The sequence below is a fragment of the Oncorhynchus keta genome, chromosome 35, assembly GCF_023373465.1.
Source record: "Oncorhynchus keta strain PuntledgeMale-10-30-2019 chromosome 35, Oket_V2, whole genome shotgun sequence".
In the NCBI taxonomy this organism is placed as follows: Eukaryota; Metazoa; Chordata; class Actinopteri; order Salmoniformes; family Salmonidae; genus Oncorhynchus; species Oncorhynchus keta.
In genome coordinates this window covers 43,755,964-43,781,574 of record NC_068455.1, presented here as the reverse complement: position 1 = coordinate 43,781,574, position 25,611 = coordinate 43,755,964, and the positions used below count along the sequence as shown (strand labels likewise).

Below are 25,611 nucleotides of genomic sequence, written 5' to 3'. Positions count from 1 at the left end.
GAAACTGGCTCTCATGAGGACTGCCACAGGAAAGGAAGACCAAGAGTTACCTCTGCTGCAGAGGATAAGTTAGAGTTACCAGGCTCAGAAATTGCAGCCCAAATAAATGCTTCACAGAGTTCAAGTAACAGAAACATCTCAACATCAACTGTTCAGAGGAGACTGCGTGAAAAAGGCCTTCATGGTCGAATTGCTGCAAAGAAAACGGACACCAATAAGAAGAAGAGACTTACCTGGGCCAAGAAACACAAGCAATGGACATCATTTGGACAAAATTTGACATTTGGAATAATTTGACACCGTGTCTTTGTGAGACGCAGAGTAGGTGAACGGATGATCTCTGCATGTGTAGTTCCCACTGTGAAGCATGGGGGAGGAGGTGTGATGGTGTGGTGGTGCTTTGCTGGTGACACTGTCTGTGATTTATTTAGAATTCAAGGCACAATTAACCAGCATGGCTACCACAGCATTCTGCAGCGATACGCCATCCCATCTGGTTTGCGCTTAGTCCCACTATCATTTGTTTTTCAACAGGACAATGACCCAACACACCTCCAGGCTGTGTAAGGGCTATTTGACTAAGAAGGAGAGTGATGGAGTGCTGCATCAGATGACCTGGCCTCCACAATCACCCGACCTCAACCCAATTGAGATGGTTTGGGATGAGTTGGACAGCAGAGTGAAGGAAAAGCAGCCAAAAAGTGCTCAGCTTATGTGCGAACTCCTTCAAGACTGTTGGAAAAGCATTCCAGGTGAAGCTGGTTGAGAGAATGCCAAGAGTGTGCAAAGCGGTCATCAAGGCAAAGGGTGGCTACTCTGAAGAATCTAAAATATTAAATATATTTTGATTTGTTTAACACTATTTTGGTTACTACATGTGTTATTTCATAGTTGTGATGTATTCACAATTACTCTACAATGTAGAGGGGGGTTGGAAAAGGATTCCCCTGAGAGAATTCCAAAAGCTGTCATCAAGGCAAAGGGTAGCTACTTTGTAGAATCTCCCATATCAGATATATTTTGATTTACTTTAACACGTTATTGGTTACAACATGATGCCATATGTGTTATTTCATAGTTTTGATGTCTTCACTATTATTCTACAATGTAGAAAATAATGACAATTAAGAATAACCCTACTTTGAACTGGTACTGTAAGTATGTGTCCTATTTTCATGAACTGTAAGTATTGTCACTTAATGTGATGTGGATGTTGAGCGGCTTCACTGCAGGTAGATTGTATGTTTTAATATTCAATCAAATTAAAATAAATATATATATATGTTGTCACTTTACACCTTCTGATCGTGTCATGATAAATGCTGAAACAAGTCCAACTTCGTTTAAGGTCTATTTATACTTTGGTTAAGAGAGTGGCTGATGATAATAGAAAGATGTTATGGTTAGAATCATAAACAAGGAAAGAGTAACCAAGGAGAAAATACACAGTGTAATTTGAAATGACACAAACATACCAAGCTCAACGGATAAGTTGAACATTCACAGTCAGACTCTTGGGAGAGTTGGGGCAACTCCCCCATGGCTTCCTTTAGGTACTAAGATTGTGTCTTTGTCTTTAGCTAGTGGAGAGAAGGATCCCGATGAGCACACAACTATGAAAAGACGTCTTTTCAATGTCTTCTGCTCACTGGGATGGAGGGGTATACAGGCTCAAAGCTCATGCCGTTTGGACACAGTCCGAGACAGGACAGTCACAGGCACAGGACAGGAGGCCTCAGACAGGCCCTATTGTGTCCAGATGGGCCTTTATTGAGTCCACAGCTGGGCACAAAGAGCCTGCCGGTATGCCTCTGCAATGTGTCATTCTCTCTCACACACACACACACACACACACACACACACACACACACACACACACACACACACACACACACACACACACAATACTGTGACTTAGTGGTTAGTGGACAAAATAAATAACATCATCCTGGGAAAAAACATATCACTGTATAGGCAATGGGACTGAGAACATGACATTTGGTGTCTCATTAAATGAGTCCACTAGTTTTCACAAATCAAAGAAAGGTCAATCAGCCAATCAGGTTGCCAGGTGCAGTCCTTTGAGGCTAACCTTTAGGTGGGTTCCCCACTGGAAAACAACTATTGGTTTGAGGTGAAACTGGCAACCTGGAGGTGTAAATGAGTCATCGACATGGGAGTGGCTAGTTAGTTGGTTGACAACCAGAAGGGAAGTGATGCAATCTTGTTTACCAGAGCTCCAGCTCCATCTCTGCACCCCCGCTGCCCCCACTTCCCGCCCCCGTCGCAACCGCCACCGCTAGTGGCGTCCTGCACTGTGACTGCAGCCCTAATGCAGAGAGGTGCACCCACGCACCCCTGCTGCACACTCCTGTGAATCAAAACACAACGGTATAAGCCTCGAGCTCAGCCCTTCAATACACCACAGATATTATTATAGCTAACAGCAATTTGGTACTGTATGCTCTGTCCTAGAATGTCTGTTATTTATTATTTGTATGCAAAGCTCCACACAACCCCACACGGGAAAATAAAGTTATTTGAATTGAATTGAATGAAAGGGACAACATTATTACTATAATTAAGGGATGGTACCCCTAGGCAGTTGGAATGGGAACAATTGGAAATGATATTCTGACTGTCGTTCAGAGGGAACGATGGTCATACTAATTATACAATGGGTGGGTCTCATCCTGAATGCTGATTGGTTAAAACCGCATTCCAGTCGGTGTCTATTCCACAAGTTACCGCCGGCAAGATCGATGACGTTAAAATGCCGCTTTACTCGGTTCCATCTGACTGCGCAATCCACTGTCTCATCAGCCCAGCCAGGCAATTTATAAACTTGATCTCCAATATAAAAAGCATCTAGACATTTAGTTTTTCAACAGCGGAGAAGTGTATAAACCTCGCTGTCTGTCTCTCCGACATTTGCAACATTGTTTCAATATTCAAATTCGATCTCCAGCTGTCCCATAGTAATGAACGTGTCCTGAGTCGGAACGAGACAGACAAGCAGGCAGCGTTTCTCAGCCAGTCGAAATCACGAATCAGCCGGCATTATTTGTATGGATACTGTATATACAAAACAATGTCTGTTGAAAAAAGGTCAACGGAAACGAAGTGCGGCTAGTTTGCAGTCTTTCCAGCTTCAGTTTGAAGTGACTGTTTTAACTGTGCTGTTGGCTAGCTCCTCTGAACAACAGTGTCCTGATGATTTAGCTCATTGTTATGGATATATCCAAATAAATGTCACGAGAAAACAGCTTAAACAAATGCAAATGCAACCACTTTGCTGTGATTCTGGCTGCACTTTTTTGACGTGACTGTAAGTTAGCCGTAGTTGGCTAGCTAGCAAGCACGGGATAAGAACGTTGCCAGCCAGTATGGCAATGGAACATTTAGAATGAACGATAGATACAGAACAAAAAGACTGAACGACTGGGTCGCGTCTCTCGCAACCGAACCGATAGAACGAACGACCAGTCGGCTTGGGTAGCAACCCTAGATTTGTGTCGGGACTATATCTTGTGGAAGGATGAAATAGTATAAATAAATTGAAAGTGTGTCAATCATTATTTGAATATGTTGGTAACGCGTTGCATAAAAGTGATAAAGCCCTCGAAGCCGGTGTTTGGAGGATATATTGGCACATTTTGTCGACAGTTGACTTTGTCTCGGACCTAACAACACCTGTGCCAATATATCCTCCAAACACTCGTCACTTTATTAGAACATTCTAAGTTAGAACCTATTTAAAGACATAAATTCACAAAAGCACAACGTCTTCGAACATACAATTACGAAACTTCAGAAGCTATATTCAATTTTCTTTCTTGGTCCTAGAGTAATGAAATGTTCAGAGTGCATTCAGGGGAGTTACTGCTTTCAAAACATTTGAAAACATTTAATTGGGCAAAAAAATCAGTTGCGAAGGTTTTCGACCGACAGCGACACGATGTACAGACTTGGAAAGGGACAAACAATTGGTTATATGTGCACCTGACAAAGCTTGGCTATATCATCATGACCTCAGATGCACCATTGATAAATACCAGTTTTTCCATTTGATTAGAAATGCCATGGCAGTCATGGAGCCATTACTATACGCGCACACACACACACACACACACACACACACACACACACACACACACACACACACACACACACACACACACACACACACACACACACACACACACACACACACACACACACACACACACACACACACGCAGCCTCGCTGCTCAGCTCCTCTCTTCCGTTTGTGTTGTCAGCTCCTCTCTGACTATGTCCTGTTTTGTGTGTGTGCGTGAATGCGTATATGAGCGCGTGTGTCAGTGTGTGTGACTATGCTTGTACGTGTGTGTGGCTGAGTGTGTATGTACGTGTGTGCATGTGTGTGTGCGTGGATGCCAGATGTGTGTTGCGTCCCCTCTCCGTCCGTCCGGCACGCCGGGTCTTAATCGGAGCGTCACAGCTCTGGAGCTCCGGAGCACAGCGGGCCCTCTGTGTCGCCCCAAGAAACGCACCGTTGTGTGGGCCTGGGCATCTGCAGCCCGGGGGCGAGGGAGGAGCCGGTGGCCTTCCCTGGTGTCTTTTACAAGCTGCCTCTTTTTTGGGATGGTTGACCTCTGAACTCTTGGAGATAGCACTACAACCTCCACACAAATACACACATGCATGAAGGCGTACACACACAAAAGGAGATGTACACACACATGCATGCAGGCGGACACACGCATGAGCATGTCATGCACATGGGTACACGCACCCGTGCACAACCGCAAGCTCGAGCAAGGGCATGCACAAACTCACACACACACCCTCGTACTCACCCATCCACACACACACGGATGGTCTCGGGGGGGCAGTGTGTGGCGTGTCACTCTCTCTGGCCCCAGTGGCACGTGCTCCACTAGGCCTGGCTGAACGCCCAACTCGCTGGCACCCTGCACCTGTGAGCCTGAGCCACCAAGAGACAGGAAACCCCGAAATAACTGCTGAGTGTCTTCATCTCGTGAGTGTGTGTGACAGAGAGAGAGAGAGATACAGAAAGAGAGTGGGTGGGGGCAAATCGCTGGAGGGAGGTAGAGTGATGGGGAGGGAGAGAGAGAGAGAGAGAGAGAGAGAGACATTTGCACCTGGACAGTTTGGCTGTTACAATCGTTGCCTTAATATCACCAGTCAAACTCTTGGCCTGCCCATCCTACAGCAATTCCCCTCAACCCAAAGTGAACAGGGTCATCTACTCAAACTACACATCCTTCAATTGTGACTATAATAAAGACTTAGTACCCTATACATTTAAGCGTTCATCATTTTCAATGAGGAGGCCACAAAGCCAATCACGACCTCTGAACCCTCCAGAGGCTCAGAGAAACTGTAACTCAGTGTGGAAACAATCAACAGTGCTGCCGTAGCATGCTGTTGGCCTCATTGAGGCACCGACATTGAAACTACAACAGTGTGTGATTAAAATCATTCCACTCAGATACTGTGTGTAAGTGTGTGTGTGTCTGCGTTGTGTGTGTGTGGCTGCTTTATCATAGGTTATCAGACAAGTACAGACGCTAACAAACAGGTAGCCAGCCCGACCACATATGTCTCTGAGCTAGCGGGCATAGTTCATATCCTCATCATTCAAATGCTTCGCATAGAGACACAGAGAGACAGAGAGCTACATGCAGACCCATGCAAAAATCTGTGGCCCAATACTAAAATAAGCCCCGAGAGCGTGCACCTGCACCCCAGTCGGGTCCACCTACACACAGGTGTCAGGAAGTGACACACACAAAGAGAGAAAGAGGGAGGGGGGAAAAAACTAGAGCAGGGTGAAATCTGTCTGCTGCGGTCACCCAAAGAGCTTTCTCTAGATTTCTCTTCTCTACTCTTTGGAGGGTACGCATGAGTGTTTGAGTAGAGATGTGAGTCTGTATGAAAGTGTGAGTACTTCAGTATGTGTATGACTGTGTGTGTGTGTGTGTGTGTCTGGGTGAACTGGAGGGTGTAACTAGAATTTGGGTAGACAGCAGTGGATGCTCCTCAGAGGAGGAAGGGGAGGACCATCCCCCTCTGTGAATTTCATACAAATATGAAACATTAAAAAAGTTATCATTTTTAGATAAAACTATACTAAATATATTCATGTCACCAAACAATTGACTTAAACACAGTAGCCTCAACAACACTCTGTAGGGTAGCACCATGGTGTAGCCAGAGGACAGCTAGTTTCAGTCCTCCTCTGGGTACATTGACTTCAATACAAAACCTAGGAGGCTCATGGTTCTCACCCCCCTCCATAGACTTAAACAGTAATTACGACAACTTCCGGAAGATGTTCTCCAACCTATCAGAGCTCTTGCAACATGAACTGACATGTTGTCCACCTAATCAAAGGACCAGAGAATTAGTACTAGAATTAGTACTATTCTAGTACTAAAATCATAAGCTATAGCTAGCTAGCACTGCAGTGCATAAAATGTGGAGAGCTATTGACTCAAAGAGAGAGAAAGACAATAGTTTAACAGTTTTTAACAAATACATTTTTCGTGGTGTAAGTGTCGATCCACTGATCACACGTCTTGGAATACCTGACGGTCAAATATTGACCCTTCTACCTTCTGAGGGAGTTTTCAGCTGTTATCGTAACTGCTGTATACATTCCACCTCAAGACAATAAAGATAACACGCTGGCGCTTAAAACTTCTTAAGGCTAGGGGGCACTAATTGGTCGATTTGGATAGAAAACACTCTAAAGTCTCTAAAACTGTTAAAATGATGTCTGTGAGTATAACAGAACTTATTTGGCACGCGAAACCCCAAGGACAAACCATCCAGGAATTTCTGGAATTTCTGGTTGCCGGAGATTTTGAATCCTCTATGACACATGATGCCCAACTTCCATCAGCACGTCTCTAACGCCACTAGGCGCGACAAAGTCCTAGACCACTGCTATTCTACCCACAAGCAAGCATACAAGGCACTCCCTCGTCCACTATTTGGTAAATCAGATCATGACTATGCACTCTTGCTTTCTGTTTACAACAAGAAACTAAAACAGGAAGTACAGGATTGGAATATGTTTGGATTATGTTTTGAGACGATCTAACCTCCTCCGTCCCCAGCTTCATTAGAAAATGTTGGCGATGTTGTACCCACGCTGAGGGTTCGCTGCTTCCCCAATCAAAAGCCCTGGATTAACACCGAGGTTGGCGCTAAACTAAAGAGCAGGGCTGCCGCACACAGACCTATCGTAGACAACCCTGATGCTACGGCCGAAGACAATAATAAGTACAAGAAGGCCCGCTATGACCTCCGCAGAATTATTAAATGAGCAAAAGGACAATATAGGAATAAGGTGGAATCATATTACACCGGTGACGACACCCGTCGGATCTGACGGGCTACAATCAATTACGGATTACAAAGGAAGACCAAAACATGATCTTCCCAAAGATGCCTCTCTACCAGACGAACTCGATGCATTTTATGCACGCTTTGACAACAACAACATCGAACCGGGTGTGAGGCCCGTCACCGACACAGAGGACTGGTTGATTTCACTCTCCGCGGGCCCAACGGTATTCCAGGGTGCTTTCTCAGAGCATGCGCAGAACAGCTGGCAGGCATATTTTTAACCTCTCCTTGTACCAATCTGTAATCCCCACGTTTTAAGATGACCGCAATCATCCCTGTCCCTAAGAACTCTAAGGCTTCATGCTACAATGATTACCGCCCTGTAGCACTCAATTCTGTAATCATGAAGTGCTTTGAGAGGCTGGCACACATTAACTCCACGATCCCAGCCCCCCTAGACCCACTCCAATTTGCATACCACCGCAACAGATCCATAGATGACGCAATCTCAATTGCTCTCCACACTGCCCTCACCCACCTATAGATAAGAGGAGTACCTATGTGAGAATATTCTTCATTGACTACAGCTCAGCGTTCAACACCATTATCCCCTCCAAGCTCGTCACCAAGCTAAGAACTCTGGGTCTGAACACCTCCCTCTGCAACTGGATCCTGGACTTTCTGACGGAACGACCCCAGGTAGTGAGGGTAGGCAACATCACTTCCACCATGCTGACCCTTAACACAGGGGCCCCACAGGGGGGTGTGCTTAGTCCCCTCCTGTACTACCTGTTCACCCATGACTCCAACACAATTATCAAGTGTGCTGATTATACAAGGATTGTAGGCCTGATCACCGGCTACGATGAGTCAGCCTATAGGGAGAAGGTTAGTGACCTGGTAGTGTGGTGACGGAGCAACAACCTCACCCTCAACGTCAGCAAGACCAGGAACCTGATCATGGACTACAGGAAACAGGGGAGGGGGCGAGCACGCCCCCAACCACATCGACAGGGCGGCAGTGGAGCAGGTAGACAGCTTCAAGTTCCTTGGTGTTTAAAGACTTAAAATGGTCCTAACACACCCATAGTCGTGAAGAAGTTGCAGTAGTGCCTCTTCCCTCTCAGGAGGTTGAAAAAGTTTGGCATGGGTCTTCAAATCCTGAAGAGGTTTTACAACTGTACCACTGAGAGCATACTGACTGGCTGCATCACCGCTTGGTATGGCAATAGCGCCGCCCTCGTTCACATGACGCTACAAAGGGTTGTGTGGACAGCCCAACATCACTGGGACCGAGCTCCCTGCCATTCAGGACCTCGTTATCAGGTAGTCAAAGACCCCAACCACCCAAGCCAAAGACTATTTTCTCTGGTGCTGCCAAGCAAGAGGTACCGGTACATCAAATCTGACACTAACAGGCTCTTAAACAGCTTCTATCCCCAAGAAATACGACTGATAAATAGCTCACAAAATAGCTACAGTTGAAGTTGGAAGTTTACATACACTTAGGATGGAGTCATTAAAACTTGTTTTTCAACCACCCCTGTTAACAAACTATAGTTTTGGCAAGTCGGTTAGGACATCTACTTTGTGCATGACACAAGTCATTTTTCCAACAATTGTTCACAGACAAATTATTTCACTTATTAATTCACTGTATCACAATCCCAGTGGGTCAGAAGTTTACATACAATAAGTTGACTGCGCCTGTAAACAGCTTGGAAAATTCCATAACATGACGTCATGGCTTTAGAAGCATCTGAGCTTCTTTGAGTCAATTGGAGGTGTACCTGTGGATGTATTTCAAGGCCTACTTTCAAACTCAGGGCCTCTTTGCTTGACATTATGTCAAAATCAAAAGAAATCAGCCAAGACCTCCGAAAATAAATTGCAGACCTCCACAAGTCTAGTTCATCCTTGGGAGCAATTTCCAAACGCCTGAAAGTACCACGTTCATCTGTACAAACAATAGAACGCAAGTATAAACACCATGGGACCACGCAGCCGTCATACCGCTCAGGAAGGAGACGCATTCTGCCTCCTAAAGATGAACGTACTTTGGTGCAACAAGTGCAAATCAATCCCAGAACAACAGCAAAGGACCTTATGAAGATGCTGGAGGAAACAGGTACAAAAGTATCTATATCCACAGTACAACGAGTCCTATACCGACATAACCTGAAAGGCCGCTCAACAAGGAAGAAGCCACTGCTCCAAAACCGCCATAAAAAAAGCCAGGCTACGGTTTGCAACTACACATGGGGACAAAGATCATACTTTTTTTGTCCTCTGGTCTGATGACACAAAAATAGTACTGTTTGGCCGAAATGACCATTGATATGTTTGGAGGGAAAATGGGGAGGCTTGTAAGCCGAAGAACACCATCCCAACCGTGAAGCACGGGGGTGGCAACATGTTGTGAGGGTGCTTTGCTGCAGGAGGGACTAGTGCACTTCACAAAATAGATGGCCTCATGAGGAAGGAAAATGATGTGCATATATTGAAGCAACATCTCAAGACAACGGTCAGGAAGTTAAAGCTTGGTTGCAAATGGGTCTTCCAAATGACTAATGACCCCAAGCATACTTTCAAAGATATGGCAAAATGGCTTAAGGACAACAAAGTCAAGGTATTGGAGTGGCCATCACAAAGCCCTGACCTCAATCCTATAGAAAATGTGTGGGCAGAACTGAAAAAGCGTGTGCGAGCAAGGAGGCCTACAAACCTGACTCAGTTACACCAGCTCTGTCATGAGGAATGGGCCAAAATTCACCCAACTTATTGTGAGAAGCTTGTGGAAGGCTACCCGAAATGTTTGACCCAAGCTAAACAATTTAAAGACAATGCTACCAAATACTAATTGAGTGTATGTAAACTTCCGACCCACAGCGAATGTGATGAAAGAAATCAAATCTGAAATAAATAATTCTCTACTATTATTTTGACATTTCACATTCTTAAAATAAAGTGGTGATCCTACCTGACCTAAGACCGGGAATTTGTACTTGGAGTAAATGTCAAGAATTGTGGAAAAACGGAGTTTAAATGTATTTGGCTAAGGTGTATGTAAACTTCCGACTTCAACTGTACATGGACAGAGTTTACCTTGTATTTTTATCGACTTTTATTTATCTTTTTTTGAGTTTGCAAGAATGGCATTTCACTGTACTTGTGCATGTGACATTAAAACTTAAAACCTGAAAAAAGATGCAGGCAAGAGTGTGCAAGGCGTTATTGAATGTGTCACTGCCTGTCACCTTGATTACTCACATTCTTCTCTTGACCTGTGCACTTACGTTGTAAACTTTCAGTCATAGGCTAGGTTGTAGCAACTTCAAGATGGTTATAGGAAAAATGTGAGTGTCATGTAGTAGCCTAAACATAGCGATTATATATTGATGTCGGTGAAGGGAAAATTAATGACAGTCATCCAATACGCTGTAATAGAAATAAGGCAATGCTCATAATATATATATTTTTATATCCCTTACCTTGAACAGCACCGACCGCCACTGATAGGTCTGTGTCTCTCTCTATATGAACTGTTGTGTGTGTGTATGTCACGTTCTGACCATAGTTGTGTTATTCTATTCTTTTTTTTTAGTATGGTCAGGGCGTGAGTTGGGGTGGGGAGTCTATGTTTGTTTTTCTATGTTGGTTTTTGTGTTCGGCCTAGTATGGTTCTCAATCAGAGGGAGGTGTCGTTAGTTGTCTCTGATTGAGAATCATACTTAGGTAGCCTGAGTTTCACTTTTGGTTTGTGGGTGTTCGTTCCCGTGTGAGTGTTTGGGTCACACGGTACTGTTTCGGTTTTGGTATATTCACGTCATCGTTTATTGTTTTGATTCAGTGTTCAGTGCTTTCTTTTATTAAAATCACCATGAACACTTACCACGCTGCCCTTTGGTCTGATCCTTACTCCTCCTCAGATGAAGAGGAGGAGATCCGTTACAGTGTATGTGTGTGTATTTGCATGTTCAATCTTCTGTCTTTAATAAGGTTTGTCTGAGTTCTAAAACAGTCTGTGAATCATATTCAAGAGGTCCCAGTGTTGCTCATCTGAAGAGCAGAAAAGGTGACAGATACTCTAGAATAATAGTCACCACCTCTAACGTAGAGTAACATATGACCACGGAGCATGCACGCACACAAATACTACCCCATAACCCATGTACCCCTCAAACAGAGACTCAGGGATTACCTCTCAATACACCCAGTCACTACAAAGATACAGGCCTAACTCAGTTGCCAGAGAGGAAGGAAACTGCTCAGGGATGTCACCATGAGGCCAACGGAATGATTGGAATTTTTGTAATTTATTTTTAATTTCACCTTTATTTAACCAGTTAGGCTAGTTGAGAACAAGTTCTCATTTGCAACTGCGACCTGGCCAAGATAAAGCATAGCAGTGTGAACAGACAACACAGAGTTACACATGGAGTAAACAATTAACAAGTCAATAACACAGTAGAAAAAAAAGAGAGTCTATATACAGTGTGCAAAAGGCATGAGGAGGTAGGCGAATAATTACAATTTTGAAGATTAACACTGGAGTGATAAATGATCAGATGGTCATGTACAGGTAGAGATATTGGTGTGCAAAAGAGCAGAAAAGTAAATAAATAAAAACAGTATGGGGATGAGGTAGGTAAAATTGGGTGGGCTATTTACCGATAGACTATGTACAGCTGCAGCGATCGGTTAGCTGCTCAGATAGCAGATGTTTGAAGTTGGTGAGGGAGATAAAAGTCTCAGTGATTCGTTCCAGTCACAGGCAGCAGAGAACTGGAACGAAAGGCGGCCAAATTAGGAGTGTTGTATGGCATTGAAGCTCGTTTGGAGGTTAGATAGCAGTGTCCAAGGACGGGCCGGAAGTATACAGAATGGTGTCGTCTGCGTAGAGGTGGATCAGGGAATCGCCCGCAGCAAGAGCAACATCATTGCACAGAGAAAAGAGTCGGCCTGAGAATTGAACCCTGTGGCACCCCCATAGAGTCTGCCAGAAGACCGGACAGCATGCCCTCCGATTTGACACACTGAACTCTGTCTGCAAAGTAGTTGGTGAACCAGGCAAGGCAGTCATCAGAAAAACCGAGGCTACTGAGTCTGCCGATAACAATATGGTGATTGACAGAGTCGAAAGCCTTGGCAAGGTCGATGAAGACGGCTGCACAGTACTGTTTTTTTATCGATGGCGGTTATGATATCGTTTAGTACCTTGAGCGTGGCTGAGGTGCACCCGTGACCGGCTTGGAAACCAGATTGCACAGCGGAGAAGGTACGGTGGATTCGAGATGGTCAGTGACCTGTTTGTTGAATTGGCTTTCGAAGACCTTAAATAGGCAGGGCAGGATGGATATAGGTCTGTAACAGTTTGGGTCCAGGGTGTCGCCCCCTTTGAAGAGGGGGATGACTGCGGCAGCTTTCCAATCCTTGGGGATCTCAGACGATATGAAAGAGAGGTTGAACAGGCTGGTAATAGGTGTTGCGACAATGGCGGCAGATAGTTTCAGAAATAGAGGGTCCAGATTGTCAAGCCCGGCTGATTTGTACGGGTCCAGGTTTTGCAGCTCTTTCAGAACATCTGCTGTCTGGATTTGGGTAAAGGAGAACCTGGAGAGGCTTGGGCGAGTAGCTGCAGGGGGGGCGGAGCTGTTGGCCGAGGTTGAAATAGGAATAATTGCTCAAAACACCTATTCACAGTGACATAGAGAGACAGCAATGAGATGGTGATTACATCGCGTTTTGATGTAGATAAGGCTTTTCAATGAAAACCTGAAAACATTTGATTTACAGTGCCTTCAGAAAGTATTCACACCATTTGACTTTTCCCCCACGTTTTGTTGTGTTACAGCCTGAATTTAAAATGGATTACATTTTATTGTCAGACAATACCCCATAATGTCAAACTGAAATGTTTAAAAATATATGTTTACAAATTAATTAAAAAAATTATTAGTACTCAAGTCCTACGTTATGGCAAGCATAAATCAATTCAGGAGTAAAAATGTGTTTAACAAGTCACATTATGAGTTGCTCTTTGTGTAAAAATAGAGTTAAACGTGATTTTTGAATGACTAACTCATCTCACTACCCCACATATACAATTATCTGTAAGGTCCCTCAGTAGAGCAGTTAATGTCAAACACAGATTCAACCACAAAGACCAGGGAGGTTTCATATGCCTCGCAAAGAAGGGCACCTATTGGTAGATGAGTAAAAAAAAAATGACATTAAATATCTCTTTGAGCATGGTGAAGTTATTGGGTGTATCAATACACCCAGTCACTACAAAGATACAGGCGTCCTTCCTAACTCAGTTGCCAAAGAGGAAGGAAACCAGTCAGGGATGTCACCATGAGACCAATGACAGTGATTGGAGAAAACTGAGGATGGATCAACAATATTGTATTTACACAATGTTTTGCAATGGTCTACAGCAGCCTTAACAGCACTCTGTAGGGGAGCACCATGGCGAAGCCAGAGGACAGCTAGTTTCCGTCCTCCTCTGGGTACATTGACTTCAATACAAAACCTAGGAGGCTCATGGTTCTCACCCACCTCCAGACGTACACAGTAATTATGACAACTTCTGGAAGATGTCCTCCAACCAATCAGAGCTCTTGCAGCATGAACTGACATGTTGTCCACCCAATCAAAGGATCAGAGAATGAATCTAGTACTGAAAGCATAAGCTACAGCTAGCTAACACTGCACTGCATAAAATGTGGATTAGTTGACTCAAAAAGAGAGAAAGATAATAGTTCAACAGTTTCGAAAAAATGTATTTATTCAAAAATGAAGGAGAAGAAAGAGAGAGATGTATTTCATTAAAAAAAATTGCTTTCACTTACTTAGCTAACGAATGTAGCTAGCTAGTTTATTCTACTCAAACAACCGGATAAAGCAGAGAGGGATGCTATGTTCGCTTGCTGGCTATGGCTATCCAGCACTGGAACTTTTCCAAGTAAAGGTAAGCTTTTGGTTTTATTAACTTATTACCACTGGGGTTGGCCGGTGTAACTGCTAAACTGCTTGCTGACTGTACACTGTACTGCATGATTTTAGCTAGCGGGTTTACTAATGCGTTAGTTCCAGTAGCTAGTAGTCATGTGTTGCTGTCATGCAATGTTGTTGTCTTAGGTCTCTCTTTATGTAGTATTGTGGTGTCTCTCTTGTCGTGAGTGTTTTGTCCTCTATTTTCTTATGTTTGCCTTTTGGTAGGCCGTCATTGTAAATAATAATTTTTTCTTAACTGACTAGCCTATTTAAATAAAGGTTAAATAAATGAATAAATACAAAGCTACATTCGGAAAATATTCAGACCCCATGATTTTTCCACATTTTTCTATGTTAACAGCCTTATTCTAAAATGGATTGCATAGTTTTTTCCCGTCATCAATCTACACACAATACCCCATAATGATAGAGCAAAAACAGGTTTTAATACATTTTTGCAAATTAATAAAAAAACAAACAGAAATATCACATTTACATAAGTATTCAGACCCTTTACTCAGTGCTTTGTAGAACCATCTTTGGCAGCGATTACAGTCTTGAGTCTTCTTAGGTATGACGCTACAAGCTTGGCACACCTGTATTTGGGAAGTTTCTCCCATTCGTCTCAGCAGATCCTCTCAAGCTCTGTCTATTTTCAGGTCTCTCCAGAGATGTTTGATCGGGTTCAAGTCCGGGCTCTGGCTGGACTTCTCAAGAACATTCAGAGACTTGTCCCAAAGCCACTCCTCCATTGTCTTGGCTGTGTGCTTTGGGTCATTGTCCTGTGGGAAGGTGAACCTTCACCCCAGTCTGAGGTCCTCAGCACTCCGGAGCAGGTTTTCATCAAGGATCTCTCTGTACTTTGCTCCGTTTATCTTTCCCTCGATCCTGACAAGTCTCCAAGTCCCTACTGCTGAAAAACACCCCACCCCCACACTCTGGAGCTCTGTCAAAGCGACCATCGACCTCCCTGAACAAGAACCTTCTCCCCCGATTGCTCAGGTTGTCTAGGCAGCCAGCTCTAGGAAGATTCTTGGTGGTTCCAAACTTTTCCATTTAAGAATGCTGGAGGCTACTGTGTATATATAAATAAAAGTAACAAATTAAGAGCAGCATAAAAATAACAATAGCGAGGCTATATACAGGGGGTACAGAGTCAGGCAATGCAAATAGCCATTTGATTACATGTTCAGTAGTCTTATGGCTTGGGGGTAGAAGCTGTTAATGAGCCTCTTGGACCAAGACTTGGCTCTCCGGTACCGCTTGCCGTGCGGTAGCAGAGGGAACAGTCTATGACTAGGGTGGCTGGAGTCTTTGACAATTTTTAGGGCCTTCCTTCCTCCGCCTGGTATAGAGGTGCTGGATGGCAGGAATCTTGGCCCCAGTGATGTACTGGGCCAAAAAGCACTACCCTCTGTAGTGCCTTGCGGTTGGAGGCTGAGCGGTTGCCATACCAGGCAGTGATGCTCTCGATGGCGCAGCTGTAGAACCTTTTGAGGATCTGAGAACACATGCCAAATCTTTTCAGTCTCTTGAGGGGGAATAGGTTTTGTCGTGTCCTCTTCACGACTGTCTTGGTGTGCTTGGACCATGTTAGTTTGTTGGTGATGTGGACACCAAGGAACTTGAAGCTCTCAACCTGCTCCACTACAGCCCTGTTGATGGGAATGGGGGCGTGCTCGGCCCTCCTTTTCCTGTAGTCCACAATCATCTCCTTATATAGACAGGTGTGTGCCTTTCGAAATCATGTCCAATCAATTGAATTTACCACAGGTGGACCCCAAGAAAGTTGTAGAAACATATCAAGGATGATCAATAGAAACAGGATCCACCTGAGCTCAATTTCAAGTCTCATAGGAAAGGAAAGGGTCTGAATACTATATAATCTATATATTTGCAAACATTTCTAAAAACCTGTTTTCGCTTTGTCATTATGGGGTATTGTGTGTAGATTCATGAGGAAAACAATTAATTTAATACATTTTAGAATAAAACAAAATGGCTGTAGCAAAATGTAGAAAAAGTCAAAGTGTCTGAATAACTTTCCGAATGCACTGAATGTTGACAATGACGTTAGCTAATATGGTGACAACAATGTAGGCTGTGTGTATCGGTTATGATATGAAGGTTTGGCTTGGAAACGTTTTTTCACCTGGTCACAGAGAGCTGATGTGTTGTGCACTGAAGTCCACAAGCGAAGGGAAAGGTGATAGGAGGAGAGCGTGTAGATGTGGGAAGGAATTATACAACGCGCAAAGTGCTTGTGCTATTTGTATGTGGCTGCTATGAAAATGAACTGTGTCTGCGTGTGATCAGGGGTGTATTCATTTCACTGATTCTGTTGAAAAACGTTTCTTAAACGGAAACAAACGGTGATAAACATACCTGAATTTGTCCAATAAAAACTTGTTTGCCATTATTGGACAAATGATTACATTCTAGATCAGCTAGAAGCTGGCAAGAGTGTGCAAGGCATTATTGAATGTGTCATTGCCTGTCACCTTGATTACTCACATTCTTCTCTCGACCTGTGCACTTCTGTTGTAAACTTTCATTCATAGGCTAGGTTGTAGCAATGGATATAGGAAACATGTGAGTATCATGTAGTAGCCTAAACATATCGATGTTACATTGATCTCGGTGAAGGGAATATGAATGACAGTGTCACGACTCCTACCGAAGGTGGTTCCCCTTCCTGTTTGGGTGGCGCTCGGCGGTCGTCGTCACCGGCCTACTAGCTGCCACTGATCCCTTTTCCCCTTTCTGTTTATTGGTTTCACCTGTTTTGTGTTTTAGGCTGATTGGTCGGGCTTTAATTCTCCCTTATCTAAATGGCACTGACCGCCACTGGTAGAGAGGTCTGTGTCTCTCTCTTTAGGCACTGTTGTGTGTATCCGTGTGTATGTGTGTGTATTTGTTCAATCATTTGTGTGTATAAGGTTTGTCTGAGTTCTAAAACAGTCTGTGAATCATATACCAGGAGTCCCAGTGTTGCTCATCTGCAGAGCAGAAAAGGTGACACACACACACACACACACCCTCTCAAACAGAGACTCAGGGATTACCAACATATTTAGAAGAACCTTATTTAGTTTACAAATGGATGGTTCACTCTGGCAGCTCCGGACAGGAGGGTGGCTTGGTTCTGGGGGCAGGCACAGGACTCACCAGGCTGGGGAGACATACAGGCGGCCTCTTCCTTGGCCGAGGCACTGGACACACAGGCTTCCACCCGGCAAATGCGGGACGCTGGCACCGAGCACACCGGCCTGTGAATACACGGCCGAGACACAGTGCGCATCACCCCATAGCACGGGGCCTGACCTGTCACCTGCTCGCCCCAGTAAGCACGGGGAGTGGGCTACGGTCTCCAACCTGACTCCGCCACACTCCCCGTGTGCCCACCCCAAAAAATTTTTTGGGGCTGCCTCTCGGACTTCAGTGACCGGGTCTTGTCCTCTACCATTCTCTCCTCCCCGGTCCAACTCCTCCAGGTTGGTGCACGCTGCTTGGTCTTCTTGTGGTGGGTAATTCTGTCACGCTCGCTATCCTCAAACTCCCTGTCATAAATCAACCAAGGTGCAGTGTGCATGTAGTTCCACATCTTTTAATGAAAGTGAAACCGAAACAAACCAAAAAACAAACAGGTAAACAGCAAAGACCGTGACGCAACCGAGGTGCACACAAACACACGCGGAAAAATAATTACCCACAAAACACAGGTGGGAAAAGGCTACCTAAGTATGGTTCTCAATCAGAGACAACGACAGACAGCTAGCTGTCCCTGATTGAGAACCATACCTGGCCATTAACAAAGAAATACAAACATGGAAAAAATAACATAGAACGCCCACCCTAGTCACACCCTGGCCTAACCAAAATAGAGAATAAAAAGCCTCTCTATGGCCAGGGAGTGACACAACCCCCCTCTGACATCATTGTACACGCGATAGAACAACAGAGTACTACGTTTTTATTTTACCACCATGCTGGATTCTCATTTCCTCAAAACAAAAACAATAACAAATGCGCTGAGGGGCACATTTGTTTCGCCTATCGCGGATGTCAGCTTTTAATGGCCACTCTGTAGTGGCCATTAAATTATTATTAAGGACCTCATGGACTGTTCACTCGGCGCAGACAGAGATAGTGCAGGCGCATCAGTGTCAAGACAGAGAGACTATAACACTGCTTCTATTTACCAGGCATCAGACTGTTGAACAGCCATCACTAGCCGTCTACCAGGTGATGCAAAACACACACACACACACCTCATACTCATAAACACACGCACATACACAAATTCACACACACTCCCACACAGCCAACTCTGCTGTCCCATTTCATAGAGACATTGAACCATTGGACACTTCCTGTTTCACACTGAGTATTTAAATACTGCGTTCCTGACATACTGTAGCTCATTCAAATATTTTGTACTACCGTACTTTATATTTAGTTATACTGTTTATACATATACATTTATACATATTTATTTATATACTGGATTCTTGGCATAGCTTACTCTAATATATCTACCTCTGAACATACTAGGCTTGGGCGGTATTCTGCATATACTGTATACTGGGGTATTTGGAAATAGCCACGGGATGGTTTTTCAATACTGTTGAAAATATTTATTTGAAGTTTTTCAATACATTTGATACATTTCATATTTGTAGCTATTTTTAAAAAAAGTAAATACCTGCAGTCAACCTGTGCAATACGTTAGGAGATAAAGATCACCTACTTCATTTTATCCGTCACATTATGTTGCATTATGAAGCTTATTTAGTTCCCCAGCACAGTTGATCCAGTCACGTGTTTGTTTGTAAATAGCACAACAGTCGAAAGCAGGAGCAGGTGACAGCGGTCACGTTTTATATTGAAAGTCAACTGTGTTTTCATTTGCTTCGATAGAGTGAAAAGGGACGTGCAACTACAGTTTTCCTTCACAGAAAATACATTAGTGCAACACATTCAACATAAAATAGCTTCATTTCCAAACTGGCTGGCAGCCACACAAGTAAACGAGCTTACAATGAAAAAGGCAAGGTATTTTTTTGCATAACTATGTATGGCCATCATATTTCTAATGTTTAGGGCTATAATAGAAAGCCAGCTACGTTGCCTTAATGTTTTGCTTAAAGTTAATCTAGCATTTTAAAAGAAGCTACACATCAGAGTTTAGAAGTGCAACTGAAGCAAACAATCAGTCTGATAACGAGCATAAATTACAATTGGAAGCATTTTAGATCTGTTTTTACAAAACGCAGCAAGATGTTTTTTTTTACGTGTTTTATCTTTTTTTCCTGCGTGAAAAAATGATGCATCTGATATGCATCTGTATTCCCAGTCATGTGAAATCCATAGATTAGGGCCTAATTCATTTATTTAAATTCACGGATTTCCTTATATGAGCTGTTACTCAGTAAAATATTTGAAATTGTTGCATGAATATTTTTATTCAAAATAGCATATCTTGTCTAAAATCTTCCAGTGTACATGCGTATCGTTTGCATTTTGATTACTGTTACGATGCTATTTAGGTTATTAATTGGCTTTGTCCCAATGTTCTTGATTTATAGTGCTTTTTTCTCCCCAATTCCGTGGTATCCAATTGGTAGTTACAGTCTTGTCCCATCACTGCAACTTCCGTACGGACTCGGGAGAGGCGAAGGTCGAGAGCCGTGCATCCTCCGAAACACAACCCAGCCAAGCTGCACTGCTTCTTGACACAATGCCCACTTAACCCGGAAGCCAGCCGCACCAATGTGTCGGAGGAAACACGTGCACCTAGCGACCGTGTCAGCGTGGATTGCGCCCGCCCTGCCACAGGAATCGCTAGTGCGCTGCCGCTCAAACCTTTCCCTAACCTGGACGATGCTGGGCCAATTGTGCGCCGCCCCATGGGTCTCCCGGTCGCGGCCGGGTGCGACAGAGCCTGAACACGTACCGGGTTCTCTAGTGGCACAGCTAACACTGCAATGCAGTGTCTTAGACCACTGCACCACTCGGGAGGCCCTGTATGCTTTTTAGAAAACATTTTACGGTATTGTTAGGAGCTGGTAACATATGCATTTCGCTGCAACCACTACAACATCTGCTAAACTGTGTACTCGACCAATAAACGTTGATTTGATTTTGTTTAGCTGAAAACCAGGGATGCTCTCACACATAAGCCTGAGTGTGCAACACATAATGAATACCTGCTCTTTCCGCGACATAGACTGACCAGGTGAAAGCTATAATCCCTTATTGATGTCACTTGTTAAATCCACTTCAATCCGTGTAGATGAATGGGAGGAGACAGTTTAAAGAAGGATTGTTAAGCCTTCGAGACAATTGAGACATGGATTGTGTATGTGTGCCATTCAGAGGGTCAATGGGCAAGGCAAAAAATATAAGTGCCTTTGAACAGGGTATGGGAGAACTGTCAAGAACTGCAATGCTGCTGGGTTTTTCATGCTCAACAGTTTCCCGAATGGTCCACCACCAAAAGGACATCCAGCCAACTTGACACAACTTTGGAAAGCAATAGAGTCAACATGGGCCAGCATCCCTGTGGAATGCTTTCGACACATTGTAGAGTCCATGCCCTGACTAAGTGAGGCTGTTCTGAAGGCAACTAAATATCAGAAATGTGTTCCTAATGTTTGGTATATACTCAGTGTATGTTTCTGAGCAATGCGACAATGGAAGGAGAGAAAACTAATGTGATTCCAACACACATGTAAAACATTATTCTACCACAACGTGCAAATCCCTTCTACGGAAAGGGTACTAATCTCTCTCTTAATGGAAGATAGCCCTAAAGGGTGAGGATGTCACATTGAGTGGATGGAATGAAATCCTGAAGCTATTTTGTTGAGAGGTTAAGTTTGTTGGTATCTATTGCCATCTTGTGGATTTCTATCAGTACTTCAGCCTCGCATACAAAGAGGTCTCATGGCATCATGCACCAATATAATAATAAATTAACCTTGATATGGGCTATATTGAACTGTAAACACTTCAATTTAAATGAGAAAATACAATTATCATTGTATACAATAGAGTTCATACAGATGGCTAAATACTTTTGAAATTATTTAGCCAATTAGTCAAATGAACACAATGCTAAGCGAGTTCAGAAACACTTTAGGGAGTGGAAACATTTTTCAACCTACTGCTGATTGTTTATAGAAAGTCAAGATTGTCCAAACAACTCTCCTAACTTGGCCATAAAGAGATTATATGAAGCAGGAAAATTAAAAAGCATGATTTCCACCTGGATAGCGACAAACTCAGATCTGCGAAAAACCCACCTTGTATTCAATCCACTCTCTCTCTCTCTCTCTCTCTCTCTCTCTCTCTCTCTCTCTCTCTCTCTCTCTCTCTCTCTCTCTCTCTCTCTCTCTCTCTCTCTCTCTCTCTCTCTCTCTCTCTCTCTCTCTCTCTCTCTCTCTCTCTCTCTCTCTCTCTCTCTCTCTCTCTCTCTCTCTCTCTCTCTCTCTCTCTCTCTCTCTCTCTCTCTCTCTCTCTCTCTCTCTCTCTCTCTCTCTCTCTCTCTCTCTCCTCTCTCTCTCTCTCTTCCCTCTCTCTCTCTCTCTCTCTCTCTCTCTCTCTCTCTCTCTCTCCTACTCTCTCTCTCTTTTTCTTTCTCTCTCTCTCTACCCTCTCTCTCTCTCTCTACCCTCTTTCTCTCTCTTTCTCTCTCTCTCTTTTCACAGCTCGTCTTTGTCATCGTCTGCTTCAGCTCCGATGGGACAGTTCACCCCGGTCCCCTTCAGACAGCAGTAGCCCTTGGGGACCTTCTTCAGGTACTGCTGGTGGTAGTCTTCCGCGTAGAAGAACTCCTGGCCCTCTAGGACCTCTGTGGTGATGGATCCATAGCCCTTCTCAGATAACACCTGAAATGGACACAAGGTCAAAATACAAGAAAGGTATCATGAACGGAACCAGGAGATCTCCCTCCTGACCAGGAAAACTTCTAGATTCCGTTTTTGAGGCATTAGTCAGGTTACATGGTCAGGAAATGCCCTAATCATAACAACAGCTACAAACTGACTTCAAGGTTTTGTTCACTAGTCAGAAAATGTAAGAAAAATAACCGGAAATGGTGCTAAACTGCTCATTTTTGTTATCCATTGCACAACATTTTGAAATGTTTCGCTACGATATGCCCAGAACATGAACCGGGTGCACTTTTTCCAAAGATAATGGATCTGCTCTCTGACTTAGAAAGCAGCGTGGTTGATTGATTGACACATGAAACAGACTCTGTTTCTCTATAGTGTTGGCTCTGTTCCTCGCGCTCTGGGACAACGCTTGAAAGAGTCCCTGGTAGCTTTGAGCTCTCCATAAGTGTTGCAACATGGTGTAAGCACCTCGAGAGCAGGATTCAAACACTCTACCTGCTGAGGGAGTACTCCTTTGCAGCGAAACACACGGCTTCCTTCCACCCGCAAAATACATTTAAAGACTAGCACTCTGGAGACCCCAACAAAAACAATCATTCTAAGGTGTGCTGGATTGTTCACCGCCACAAGGGGATCCCTTCATCCTTCCTCGATTCTTTGCATCCTCGTTGTCTTGGCCTCGTTCTCAAAACACATTGGAAGGACCGAGAGGCGGAGAGAGGATGCCAAAAATCGCGGAGAGACATTGTGCTGCTACAGAGCAGTATTAGTCCCTTATTTGTCAGGGAGAAAGAATAAAGCCGCGACATGCAGTACCAGCCTTCAGCCACAAGGCAGCAGTGAAGAATTTAGAGTGGGATTGTGCTGGAGGTGATGTCCGAGGTGGTGGTTCTCTCTCTATATCAAAGCACTGACTGCCCCCAGAAAACAGGCTAATTTTGATGGAGTGGTTAAGGTTAGTATTTGAGGAGGTAAGTTGATCCTAGATCTGTAGCCAAAGGATCATTTAGAACCCGAGCACATTCAAATCAGGATTCATGACCATCAGTCCTCACTGGCCAATACATTTACATTTAAGTCATTTAGCAGACGCTCTTATCGGTTTGTGATGAGATATTTCGGACTGACATTGCATCAAAATCAAACGCCACATTTGGAGAAGTTGAGGGATAAAAAGCATTGCACTTATATCAAATGTAGGATATTCCTATGGCAAATGCACTGTTATAATATACACATTCCCCAATGAAAACTGCAAAGGGATTGCCCACCCTTTGCATATTTTACAATGGAGGGCAGCTTTTCCGGACTATAAATAGGCCCACTACCCACTCATTATAGACAGAAAGCCCCAGGGCATCAGATGCATTAGAGGTTTGCTTTTATATGAGAGGAATACAATGCCCAAGAAATGGCCTGATAACAGAGAAGGAATAGGCTACACTCTCAAGCCTGACTCTAATGCAAGTCACAATACGGCAGCCATTTTGAGCCCATAAATCAGAATGCATGCAGTCACGTCGTGTCAAAATGCCGTAGTGGATCCGCAAGGCTCACTGCGGCTGGAGAATTGGCTAGCGCTAGTGTTAGCAATGGGTCTGACTGAATAGCCTTTGAGTGCAGGGCACCTTAGCGCTACACTAGCCCCAGTGAGCCCTGCATTGCGAGCCCATCTTCACGCCTGTCGGAAAGGCTTGGCTGTCAAAGGCACTACGGCCGAGCGAGCGCGTCTCTCTCCCGTGTGACGACGGAAGGACCGTGGAGAGCGAGCTTCACCGTAGCTGCAGTCAAGCGAGAAAGCAAGAGACACCCCACCCACCGTTAGAGAGAGAGAGACGGACGCCCGACACAAATAAAATGTGACACACCGAGTAAAGAAAAAGAAAGGTTCACTCTCTATTTATCTACCGTATTCTCTCTATTTCTACTTCGGAAGGCCCACGCTGTAGAGAGAGAAAGAGAGTGAGAGAGACAGAAAAGCGAGAGACAGAAAGACCAAGAGAGCGACAGAAAGACAGACAGAGAGAGAGAGAGACAGAAAGAGAGAGTGACACACACAAACACATTGAGTCATCAGTAGGACATTATTAGAGGAGTTTTGCCCTCACCATGGACATGGTCATTTATGCAATCTTTAAAAAAAGATGGTTGACAGTTCTGTCAAAAGCAAGCTAAAGGACTGTCCCCCCCCCCAGTCCTCTTCTGGGTAATGCTTCACAGATAAATGACATACCATAATATCTCAACAGAGCACACAGCATCCCATAATAATGTTACTACAATACAAATACGTTACTCAATCAAAGAAAGGTTGCTCGAAAAAATACACGTATATTCTCATCTTCACACAGTGCACTCTACAATATCTTGTAAAAAGTTTTTGTTTAAATGTCTTGGAAAGCAATACCTAATAGTGATATAATATGATGCTCCTGACATGTTAGAGATGCCCTATGTCAGGGATCATCATCTACATTCAGCCGCAGGACAATTTCTTCTGGCGCAGATGGTCAGGGGGTCGGAACATCATTTGTAGACTGCAAAGTGACAGCAAAAAGCCCAAAACAGGATATAGTGCCTTCGGAAAGTATTCAGACCCCATTGACTTTTTACACATTTTGTTACGTTACAGCCATATTCTAAAAACAAAGATCTACACACAATACCCCATAGTGACACATTTTTTCTCATTTATAAAAACTACTGAAATATCAGAATTACATAAGTTATTCAGACACTTTGCCCAAGTTCAATCTTGGTTTCATCAGACCAGAGAATCTTGTTTCTCATGGTCTGAGAGTGTTTTGGTGCTTTTTGGCAAACTCCAAGCAGGCTGTCATGTGCTTTTTACTGAGGAGTGGCTTCCGTCTGATAAAGGCCTGATTGGTGGAGTGCTGCAGAGATCTTTTTGCAAGGTTCTCTCATCTCCACAGAGGAACTCTAGAGCTCTGTCAGAGTGACCATCGCCAAGGCCCTTCTCCCACGATTGATCAGTTGGAACGGGCGGCCAGCTCTAGGAAGAGTCTTGGTGGCTACAAACTTTTCCATTTAAGGATGATGGAGGCCACTGTGTTCTTTTGGACCTTCAATGATGCTAAAATCCCCAGATCTGTGCCTTGAACACATTCCTGTCTCGGAGCTCTACGGGCAATTCCTTCGAATTCCTTCAATGGCAAGGCTGTCCCTGCCTTGCCATTGTATTGGCTACCTACGTCATTTCCGGTCACAACTTGCAGACTTGTTTACGTGTTGCTGTGCATTTTGTTGCCAACCTACTTTGCTACCTGACAACTTTACGGGTTTTACTTTTTAATTACCGTTTATATATATATATATATATTTTTCCCTC

General features: G+C 44.0%; 1 protein-coding gene across 2 annotated transcripts in view; it reads right to left on the bottom strand.

Moving 5' to 3' along the window:
* Positions 1–21,989: 21,989 nt before the first annotated feature.
* The window catches only part of msrab (methionine sulfoxide reductase Ab), a 46,788-nt gene continuing 43,166 nt past the window's right edge, over positions 21,990–25,611 (bottom strand). For both annotated transcript variants that reach the window (XM_035752695.2, XM_035752696.2), the window contains exon 6: positions 21,990–22,253. In XM_035752695.2, the coding sequence (XP_035608588.1) occupies positions 22,068–22,253 (186 nt within the window). In that variant the 3' untranslated portion in view covers positions 21,990–22,067. The remainder of the gene's footprint in view (positions 22,254–25,611) is intronic.